Below are 12,204 nucleotides of genomic sequence, written 5' to 3' on the forward strand. Positions count from 1 at the left end.
TCATGGAGAAGTGTTTGATGAACGACTCCACCAAACAGGCAGGAAAAAGAGTATTTCACATCAGATAACTGTCCTCCACCTCAACATCGATAGGAAGTGATCTCAAACTTGATTGTAAAATTTCCTTCTTCTTTACCAGCTATTACAGAAAGAGGCTCCTAAATTGCATGCAGAGGAACCAGATTTACTCATTCAAGCTGCCTTCCTAGTCAAAATTAATCCAAAGAGAATGAAAAAGTAAGTACTCCATATAACCTGTAATTTAATAAATGTGATAATTTGCTCATGCTTCTGTTTTTTTTTTACATTGTTAGATCTTCTTTAATAATTCCAACTAATTTTAAGAAAAATAACGTTTGCAGAAGAGAAACCAAAAATTGGGTGAGATATAAGACAATAATTTATGTGTGTATAATTGAATGCCAGATTTCTGATTTATAAACTTCATTTAGAGTGACTATAAAGTATTGCTTGACCAAACCAAATTCATTAAACTGCCTTGTTTAGCAGGAGTTAGTATAAATAACACAGTCATGTGATTGTCCGAGAAATAATTGTGTATAACTGTGAGGGAAATGGTCAGAGTTTGAGATTGTAACTTCTAATCGGAAGACAGACTAAATTCACCATGTTATAAGGGTGTGTTAGCCAAGGCAACAGGTTGTCACTTCTCATAGGAAGACAGACTAAACTCACTGTGATATTAGGGTGTTAGCTGGCATAACAGGCTGTCACTTCTCAATAGGAAGACAGACTAAACTCACTGTGATATTAGGGTGTTAGCTGGCATAACAGGCTGTCACTTGTGATCGGAAGACAGGCTAAACTCATTATGATATTATATATAACAACACTGAATTGATGGACAGTAAGTTTCTGTACTTTTATGGTGCCCATGACCTGTACCCTCCCATCATCTTTCTCTTCCCCCCCACCCTCCCCCACAACCACCTACATGTGGATCCACATGTGGAATATCCAAAGCAACTGTACCAAAGTAAAGATCTCTCCTTTAATGATTAAAGTTACATGTTGTCGCATTCCTCACTCTCATATCTCTCCAGTGTTTCATGTTCAGGGATTTTTGTGAAAGTTTATTCTTACCTTTATTTACTTTCTTCTCCCCTTTATAGATTAGAAAAAGAATATCTATTAATCAAAAATAAAGAGAATGAAGATCAAATTGAAATGCGGGTAAGTTGTACTGCTGTTGGATCGATGTTTTCCTTTAGTTTCTATTTTGTGTGTTTGTTTTCTTTTTGTCGTTTGTTTTGATTGTCTTGTTTGTAAAGCCAAAGTAGTCTTTAGTGATACATCTATGATGCAGAATTTTGACAGCCTGGTGACTTTGTCTTTGTGTAAAAGTTCTCATTTTAAAAAATGGAAGAAGAAAGAGATAGAATAATAAACTCACCAGACATTAATATTGTTTAAAGCTTCAGTCGATGTTTACCTTTAACAGAGATTACGAACAGAAAACAATCTGCTCAGACAGAAAATTGACATTTTGGAGAAAGAGAATGAAGCAATCGCGGATAAATTAATACAAGGTCAGTTATCGAGAGCTCAAGAAGCTGAGGAATTTTACACGGTGAAGAAAGAGTTGGAAGAGATTTCAAGTCAACATAAAGAACTTGGTAAAGAGTATGATGGGGCCAAAGCTGTGATCACAGAACTCAGGAACAAGGTTAGTTAATTCAGACTGTAACTTGATATTACTTTTCTGTTTTAAGAGACAACTATATCTAACAATCTGTGATACACATTGTCTTTCATTAACCCCTCTTGCTGTTTGCAGTCACATAACAAGCCACTTTCTTGCTATGTATGGTAAGTCTTGAGATAGCAGAGGTATTTTATTTCAACAGCAGATCTTTAACTGGAGAATCAAGTATCCATTCTGGTGATCTGCTATAACAATGGATACTTTGATTGGTTTTTAGAAACCAGTAGTAGTGGAGCATATTGCAAAAAACATATGAAAAAATAGTCTTAACTTACTTGTTTTTGTCCAGTGTTTGACTATTATAACCATTCATAAGACCCATCAACACTATTTTTTCAAGTTCATTGCTCCAACTATGTCTTGATCAAGACATTGCAATAAAGTGAAACCAAGTTGGTATGAAAATAAACACTCAGAGGACCAATATAAATCAAGTGAAGGAGAAAAACAGTTGCCATGGTTACCCCTATTCAGTCAATAGATTTAACTTGATTAAGCATCATAGATGCAGAAGGTCTGCTTACTTCCAAGGATGGTATTTGAAACCAGAAACAAAGAGCTTCTGATGAGAATAGTTCTCCAATGTTTATTAGATTAGTAAGGAAAGAGATGGCTAGTTGTTATAAACTGAAAGTTTTTGCACAGAAAATGGTTTGTAGAGCAGATAGGAGAATACAAAGTAGAGATTGATCATGTAAAGCATGATATAGTTTGTCTTAAGCCATTATTTGTGTTTAGCATATTCTGAGTATGTCAGTCTCTCCAGTTTCAATGTGGATTGAGTAAGCCCACAAATAACTTGCTGCAACAGGCTTTTCCAGTTTCGAGTTTGGTACGTTGACAGCAATTGAAGGAAAATACATCAGCATGTTTACTGCTGTTGCTACTGGCGGGGGGGGGGCATTTGGTACTGATCTTTGTTTGGTAGATTTGTAGGCCACTATAGCAAATTAACAATATGTCAGTAGACAAAAATAGAGTTTAAACAAATTCTTTATTTTTAAGATCAAGTTATTCTGAAAGAAAAGGCTGAACTTTTGACAGATTATTCAAAGCCAGTATTTTCTTTGGTCTCTGTAATCTTTAATACTAGGTTGGGTTTGCTCGGTTATTTAATTCAAAAGCATCCTGTAGGTAGTTAGAAATTTAAACAAATAATTGAATTTACCCAAAACTAGAGTAGGCAAACAAAGTCTCCAGAAGGTTGCAGCAACAACAGTTAAATAGTTTCGATTGATAAATGCTAATGACTTAGCAACACTAACATATTATCAAAAAGTATTGCTTCACTTTTTAAAAAAAAATCTATATCTACTAAATGTTAATCAATCAGATTGGAAGGGATCAAACTAAGACGCCCTCCTAGACTATTTTCACCAAATGGCAATTTAATGAGCAACTAATTAATGATTCATTTCTGTTGTAAACATATCTTAGCCCAGACTTGTATTTATATCAGAAGTAACCAATGCAAAGACAAAATTTGAAAAGCGCAAAACATTTGACTTAAACTTCATGATTAAAACATTAAACTTTACTGGTCAAGTTATTAAACTACAACGATATGGGCTTAAATTATCAAATGACATCAACAATTTTATGGAAAGCAACTCATTATGCTGCTTTCAAGGAAGAGAAGAATGTACATAGAATATAATATGCCAAGAATAGAAACACCAAGAAAATATCCAGCAATCTAGTATATATCTGTTAGAACAGGAGGATAAAACAACTCAAGGAGTTGAGGCGACAAGAACAGTATGAAAGTGTTCAGTGTTAAAGCAGTTTGATGTGTGTGTAACTCTGCACATGTATAAACACACTGTATTGTTTATTTCATGAAGAGTTTACTTGCAGTACATAGCATTGTAGTCACAAACTCTAGTGCAAAGCCTCTAGCCTACAGCAATGAGGTATGTATACATTACATCTAGTCTAATACTAGATAAACCTCATGTGATTTAGCAGAACTATCTCTTTACAACTTGCTTTTATTTGACCATATTAACAGATATTTACAAAGGCAGATTTTACGTGGAATCTAATGGTGAGCTTTACCAGACATATATATATTTTGTTCACCCATTTGCAAAAATTCACACTCAAAAAAGAATAATGAAGATGGTTGCTGCATTTTTAGTTTCTTCTTTGGTTAACTAATAATTATGCACTTTCTGTTCTATCTTCACTGAATATTAGGCCTGCAGAGCAAAAACACAAAATAGAATTTAATTTTTGTTATTAACCATCTCACATTTACACGCCCTATTCTAATGCCACTGAGCTGTTCAGAATTCCACCTCGTGTCAGTCTTGAGAAGAATAAAATCAGTATATATTTGACAAAGGATATGTTATTGTATAAAGAAAATTGTTAGGGTTGGGAAGGGGGGGGGTGTGGGAGATAGAGCAGAAAAATGCATTAGATGGATTTGTTTTCTGAAAGAACAGTTTCTGTTGGAAAATCAAGAGATGGGGTTCATTTCAAGTGGAAGGGTCATATTATTGTTAATTGTATTTCACTACTTTTGGCATTGGTGAAAAAGTAAAAATACTTCAGCCTTTTCATGTCATTGTACGTTCTTGAAGAGAAAGAAACTCTAGGTCAGTAGTATAGTGTGTAGAATACATACATTGGCTGGTTTCAGAAGGTACATTTTGCATGATTTAAGTTCCTACTCTTCATTCCCATTCTAGATGACTGGTAATGGTTACTATAGGAAATATGTTCCAGAATGTCAATGTTTGCTTGATTTTACTTATTGATACATTGCAAACTAGAGTTATTTGGAGTTAGTTTGTGGCATCAACTTTACCTTGGTGATCCCAGTTGACATCAACAGTAGACTTTTCAATATAATCACCTCAGCTGATAGTTGGTAAATTTAGGTTCCCTACCAACTGCATACATATTTCTGTTACCAAAGTTTAATTCTGTTTTCCTACTAAAACCATTGGGAAGACTTGATTTCCTTGTGTCTAAATCTTATTTTGCCATTACATTTAGCATGATTTGGTAGCATTGGTGTTGACTGTTGCATATTCATGAGTGATAGGTTTTTCTCTGACATCTCTTCAATTAGTTTTTATATGTTCATAAATGGTAATGTGTGACTTAGTTCATATACTATCAGAGGTATCTTCTTTTCTTACTTTGTTTTATCTTTCATCACTTGATTTTAAAAGTTGGCATGTCACTTTTAAGAGAATTGAAAGGTTTGTCCTGCCACTGATTGTACCTGACAAGTACATATCAACAGTATATTAAGGAGTAAGTCACTAGTATGCAGAAATACTTAAACAGTTTATTTTATACTTAAAAAAGACCTTATATTGGTATAATAAATATGTATGAATGCTCAACAACATAGATAATGGATTTATAGATGTGTTTGCAAAAGCTGATGTGTAATGTTTAATGCGTGTCCTCCAGACATTGTACTGTATTGTATTAAAGCAACAGTATATTAAATATCATCATTTTCTGATAATGATTCTGGCTGTATTGCTGCCTGTTTGTATGATCCAGTAGCAAACTCACTGGCTGCTGACAAGATTGAGAATTATTTTTGTCCTATAAACTTTCCTCAGGTTGATCTAGTTAGAACACAATGGTGTTGTTTAGTAGTGGACTTAATGTCAAGTTCTTCCAGTGTTACAGGATGTACAAAGCTTGCATAAAATCCTGGCAAATCTTTCTCCTCTTTTCAACTCTCTTTTCTGGTTTATAAACACAAGAAGTTGTCAACTAAGAGAGGGATATTTTGATACTGACATACTTCATCACCAGGTAAAGCCCGGGAAGTAGCTGACATTAGATAATTGGTTAACATTTCCAATTGGAATATTAGAACTTTCTGTAGTTTGGTGGTTGTCTCAATTAATTTAATTTAATTTTTTATACATACATATAATAGCACTCATTAATTTGAAATGGGGTTAGTAGATCTTTAACAGTAGCATGCATGCAGATCCAATGTCATTCTGGCATTTGTATCGAATGACTGAACTAACCTAATTCTTCAAGAATTTTATTAAACTTGATTTACACTTGCATTAGCAGAGCGCCAAGAGATACATGTCAATACTGTATGTTAGTTCAGTGTGTTGTGTCTATGTTGTCAGTTACTTAAGTCCTCTGCCATTTTCTCAGGTTTTGGGATTCAATGCAAGTCAGCAATTCTTATTGTCATGTATTATACTTTTATGTTGTACCTGAGAAGATGGCGGCACCCTCATCACCAACGATCAACTTCTGATGAGAATTTTCTGTCAAGACGTGGAGCACCTCTTAGATTTACTTGAGAGATGTTTAATATTCTAGTCTTAATGTTTCGTTTGTTTTGTTATATGTTGGTGCTGATGTACAGTGATAATTATTGTCATTGTTTACATGAGTTCTTTTGAATGACCCATCAGTAAAGAACAAAAGATCATCACAGCTTCTTATGAAATGTGTAGATCTGGTAAAGCAACTGCAACTGCTCTTGCAGGTTGCCCATAGTCCACACAGTTATATGTATTGAATACATCAGTCTGTGAGGTCAATGTTATTACTGTGGGCAAGTACTTTACATATATAATGAATACATCAGTCTGTGAGGTCAATGTTATAACTGTGGGCAAGTAGTTTACATATACTAAATACATCAGTCTGTGTGGTCAATGTTATTACTGTGGGCAAATATACTGAATATGTCAGTCTGTGAGGTCAATATGAATCATGTCACACCATCTTTGCAAGCAGAGAGCTAGTATTCATCAGTTTTAAAGAAATGTTAATAAGTCAATATTTTTGGCATCACTATCTGCTATACCTCACTCTGCTATTTTTTTTCATGAAATGTTCCTGTCATGAGGTTCAAGGGGCCCTTGGAACCCTGGCTGAAGCGCTTCCATATTTGAACTTATCTTATACACCCATAGTGTACTGACTTAAACTGTCCTTCAACATACCAACCTTCCTCCTTCCCTCCCTCACACCCCCTCCCCCGCACTACTCCCCCATCTGAAGCCTCATACATAATAGCCTGGAATGCATTACTAGCACTTTAAGCAGCTGAGTGAGAGAGTTTTCAAACACAATCTCTTCGACCAATGATAATGGTTGGATTAGCATGTCCCTTATTATTCATGTGTATAGTTTAGTAAACCCTTTGGGAAGGAAATTTTCCCTGTACTACTGCAGCTATTAACATTCTAAGTCATTTACATACCGAAGAAACAAAAGCAATCACACCATTTATTAAATTTTATTCCACATTTCTACCTATATTTCTTTTTTTCCTTTCATATTTTATTTTGAACATATGACTCACATGTTGATAAGTGGATTTCATTCTTCCATGACAGAATGGAATTTACATGATTCAAGCAATATTTGAACAGACATTTGATTCTGGTTGAATTATCTTATCAAACCCAATTTGTGTGGCAATAGTTGTCAGCTCTCATGTGGCGTTTTGGAGTGGAGCTGTTTATTGATTCACTCGGTTGATAATTTGCCTTCATCGTGTCTTCAAAGAATCTGCTTGGAGATTTTTTTTTTTTTTTTTAAGAAGTGTGTTATAAGATTGCAGTGTTCTTGTTTCTCAGTGCAAGAGGCAGACGACTTGAAGAGGCTCATTATAAATTTATAGGAATAGTCTGTAGTGTGTCATAGGGCTGTGTAAATTAGTGGTAAAGGTAATAGGATATGTATCTAGTGGGGTATGAAGCAGCTCAGTTAAATAGGACTGTATTAAAGATAGCAAAGATCTTCGACAGAGTCTTACTGTAAGGTAAGTCATTGGAAATAACAATGCGTAGATGTTGATTTTATTCTTAGACAAATATTATCTTCTTACAGAAAACAGAAGTTAATGTTTTTCTGTATGTAGTGCAATGACTTAAGAGCTCTTAAAATTTGTTTTCAAAATAAAACAAAACTGTTAGCAAACGAAAATATGTTTCGTGAGATCTGAATTTGGCAGATCTGGATGCCTTTTTAAATAAAACTTTAATTTGAGAATTTAACTTCTTCAGATATTTGATTATCTTCAAAATAATAAATTTTGATAAAAAACTTATAGATGTATAAACATTTGATCCTAAACCTTTATGCATCTGACGATTGACGGATCTCAGAGTATTGTCTCAGGATGGTGCATAGGTCAAAGCCATTGTTAACATACAGTGAAAGTAAAGCCCAATATACTACAGTTACTGCTCGAAATAATTAGTACTTAATTATTTATACTAATTAGAACATTTTTTTTTTATCAAATTGTTTGGTTTGGACATTTACATACTGTAACATCCACTTATGTTATTATGACATAATTTAAGCTCTCTTCCATGTACTGTTAGTATCCATGTAGTAATTGTGCAGTACAGAATAGATTTCCACATTCATAATACATGAGCTATAAATACTGTTAAATGTGTACTGGGCAGTGCGAATTACCTGCTTGTGCTTGTAAATTTGAAAGATTTCTTCTCAGTTTACTTCAAAGGATTCCCAGTGATGAAATTATCTTTGTTCTTTCGTATACCATGTGATATTCATTATGGTATTCAATATGATATTCAATGTGATATTCATTAAGGGCATCAGCTGGGTGACAGTAGGAACTTGTACCAGTTGTTATAATTGGACAGATGTTGCACAGGACTCATGGTTATACAGCAATATCAAATATCATAACTTGCATGTTTTCCTGGCTTAAAACTACAAACCATTCACTTATTTAACAATTATTGTCAGTAATTAGTTAGTTACTCATTACTTAATTCCAGTTATTTCAATTTAACCTAATGTGTGGTACTGAAATATTTTAATTTATTGAATCTCGATTCAAATTATATATTGTTGAGAAAAGTCATAATAGCTTAGAAAGAGCAAATACTTTTGCTCTTTAATTTGTTAAATGATAAGAAAGTGACTTGTCCATCAATTGTAAACAAATGCAGAGCACAGAACTGGCAATTCATGGGTCACTGGTTAAAATTATGTTATAGCCATATAAAGAATTGTTGACAATTTTAAGCAGTGTCTAGGTTTTTTTTATCATTCTTTTCTTTCCTTTTTTGATACAATATTTTGTTTATATGATAAAACCATATCAGGGTGAAGTTCTTTGTACATCAGGTGTACTGTACTGCTATTAGTATGTTGTTAGACTGTGATGGACATAGATATTATATTCTGCAAAACATTTACTTTATTGAATGCTGCAGACTATGGAAAGGATCCACAGAGCACAGTCAAGAGTGAAAGATCTTGTGAAAAGGGTAAAGTATTGTAGTCTGACCCTGTGACACCCTTTTGTTTATGATTATTTACTCATATTGTGTACCCCCATGTTACCAATACCTACAAATTGTGTATGTATGATGTTGATAAACCTATCTAGAGTGTACTCTCAGTCCCCTCACCTTTCTTGAAGGTCATCATTACAGCTTCCAAATATGCTATAAATTATCAAATATTGGTCACTCATGCTCAAAGCAACAAACACAACCACTGTACTGCAGCTGTCCTCAACTCATTTTCCATTTTTCATAGATATGGTTGATGTTATTATAGAAAGATGAACTATTTTGAGATGCCTGCAATTATTTGGATGGTCACAACCTGCATGGAAGCACTTTTAAAACAGCTCAGTAAATTTTGAAGTTGTGATAGTATTGTCTATCTTTTATTTCATTTAAATGTACCATAACTCTTTTTAATTTTGAGGTTTTTATCCTTTATCAGGATGGATGTCAGATGTATTGTCTAGCCCTTAAATTACTTTAGTTTTAACCTGTCTACCCCACGTCCTTCCTGAAATATTTTTGGTGGTTTCATTTTTGATTGTTTATTGCTTTAAGTTTTATTTTAACCCTTTTTGTAAACTCTTAACAGATATTCTGTATGCTTGTAAACTGGTCACAGTTATCTGCTTGATTGTGTGAGCTGCTGCCTATTTACCCATTAATTGTTCTGTACAGCCCTACCCTTCTTTGATGTTACACATTGCACAAAGCTCAACTGGCTTTAATTATATGGCTGACTTTGACCCTGGAGTGTTATAAAATAATGAAATAGTACGTTACTATTCAAAGGTATTTAGTGCAACCAAGCAAGTTGTGCTTAAGGATTGGTGATTATATGTTATACATAGCATGTAGTATGTTGATGCCTAGACAAAAGTAATAGTATAATATCTTACCTCTATTGCTTCAAACTGAGCAGGCCAGTTAATGCCATTTGATATTCTATGCATTTTTGGTAATTATATGCATTTTTTATAACTAAATGTATAATTATAAGTTTAAGAATGAAGGGTGGGGCAAGTCAGACAACTGTTCTGGGGTGTTGAATATGTTCTCTAGCCCTGGCCCTGATGCTGGGCACCTTGCACTGATGATAATATGTTACTAAATTAGAATGATGTTAAACAATGATCCACTGATACCCTGAAGGCACAGGGACCTGGGCAGGAGTTTGACAAATACCAACTTTCAATTCATGATAAAGGGAGTACTCCACACATGAATGGTATATAAGTTGTATCATGGCCTTTCTGATAAGTTCTCAGTTGTATGAGTCATCTAGGACAAAATCAGCTGGATCTTGCCTTTGCTATGATCACAGTCCTCATGGAGTGCTGCCTGCTGGTAATCTGTCACTGTTACATTCCATAACAAAGTCATGGATTGAATCATCTATCTTTGATAGACACTATAAATAGACAGGTTACAAATGCATTCTTAATAGGCTGCTGATGATTAAGAGGTTGCTATAGTGACAAAAATACTACAGTAGATCAATGTAGCTGTTTATTGAAAGGATGATTTTAGTTACAATATTAACAAGAACTGTTTTTTGATGTAAGCCTATTTATAAATATTTTATATTTATACTGGTTTAAAATAAATCTAAATCGAATACTACAGTAGATCTGTGTAACTGTTTGTTGAAAGGATGAATTTAGTTACAATATTAATACTACAGTAGATCTCATCAATTACAGTGCCTGGACTACTCAGTCTAAAACTTTGTAAAAACAATAGCTTAAAATCAACATTTAGGCCTGTACAGAAAGATGTAGATCATCATCAACTTAGGACTTTATGTGCATTTCAAAGGGTTAACATATAATTTAAAGGTGAATATCATACAACTTAGAGAACCTTTAGAAATAAAATTAACATTAATTCTCTATTTGTATTTTCTTCTTGGACTATGACATATCAAGATTGACATTCTTCCTGGATTCTTCCTTTTATTGTCAGGTCAAAGTTTCCTTAAAGTATGAGAGAAGTTCTGCTAATGGTCATCTATTGAGGACTTCATCATACTGAAACATTTAGTTACCTAAATTCTTCTTAAATTGTCCCATTGTCTAGGTTTAGAATTTAATTTAGTTTCTTGGTAGTATGCAAGACAGGAAATAAGTCAGTATCATTGTTTGTCAATACTCAAACCAGTTAGTATCGGGATATCATGCAAGACAGGAAATAAGTCAGTGTCATTGTTTGTCAATACACAAGCCAGTTAGTTTCTTGGGAGCATGCAATTTAGACAGGAAATAAGTCAGTATCATTGTTTGTCAATACCCAACCAGTTAGTATTGGGATATCATGCAAGACAGGAAATAAGTCAGTATCATTGTTTATCAATACCCAAACCAGTTAGTATTTGGATATCATGCAAGACAGGAAATAAGTCAGTGTCATTGTTTGTCGATACCAAAACCAGTTAGTTTCGGGATATTATGAGAGACAGAGAATAAGTCAGTATCATTGTTTGTCAATACCCAAGCCAGTTAGTTTCGGGATATCATGCAATTAAGACAGGAAATAAGTCAGTATCATTGTTTGTCAATACCCAAACCAGTTAGTTTCGGATATCATGCAAGTTAGTTTGGGGATATCATGCAAGACAGGAAATAAGTCAGTATCATTGTTTGTCAATACCCAAGCCAGTTAGTTTCGGGATATCATGCAAGACAGGAAATAAGTCAGTATCATTGTTTGTCAATACCCAAACCAGTTAGTTCCAGATATCATGCAAGTTAGTTTGGGGATATCATGCAAGACAGGAAATAAGCCAGTATCATTGTTTGTCAATACCCAAGCCAGTTAGTTTCGGGATATCATGCAATTAAGACAGGAAATAAGTCAGTATCATTGTTTGTCAATATCCAAGCCAGTTAGTTTTGAGATATCATACAAGACAGGAAGTAAGTCAGTATCATTATTTGTCAATACCCAAGCCAGTTAGTTTGGGGATATCATGCAAGACAGGATATAAGTAAGTATCATTGTTCTTCAATACCCATACCAGTAAGTTCCGGATATCATGCAAGACGGGAAATAAGTCAGTACTTATCATTGTTTGTCAATACCCAAGCCAGTTAGTTTCGGAATATCAAGCCAGTTAGTTTGAGGATATCATGCAAGACAGGAAATAAGTCAGTGTCATTGTTTGTCGATACCAAAACCAGTTAG

The 12,204-nt window shown here is 34.1% G+C and overlaps 1 protein-coding gene across 6 annotated transcripts in view; it reads left to right on the plus strand.

Moving 5' to 3' along the window:
• LOC139963375 (EVI5-like protein) overlaps window positions 1-12,204 on the plus strand; it is an 85,985-nt gene that overhangs the window by 27,181 nt on the left and 46,600 nt on the right. For 4 of the 6 annotated variants that reach the window (XM_071964063.1, XM_071964062.1, XM_071964066.1 and 1 more), the window contains exons 9-12: window positions 140-237; window positions 1,134-1,194; window positions 1,463-1,687; window positions 8,944-8,997. In XM_071964063.1, coding sequence (XP_071820164.1) covers window positions 140-237; window positions 1,134-1,194; window positions 1,463-1,687; window positions 8,944-8,997 — 438 coding nt within the window. Of the gene's footprint in view, window positions 1-139; window positions 238-1,133; window positions 1,195-1,462; window positions 1,688-3,737; window positions 3,774-8,943; window positions 8,998-12,204 lie in introns of all 6 variants that reach the window. The other 2 variants (XM_071964067.1, XM_071964068.1) reach the window with 2 other exon arrangements.

This window comes from Apostichopus japonicus, chromosome 22, assembly GCF_037975245.1.
Source record: "Apostichopus japonicus isolate 1M-3 chromosome 22, ASM3797524v1, whole genome shotgun sequence".
Taxonomy (NCBI): domain Eukaryota; kingdom Metazoa; phylum Echinodermata; class Holothuroidea; order Aspidochirotida; family Stichopodidae; genus Apostichopus; species Apostichopus japonicus.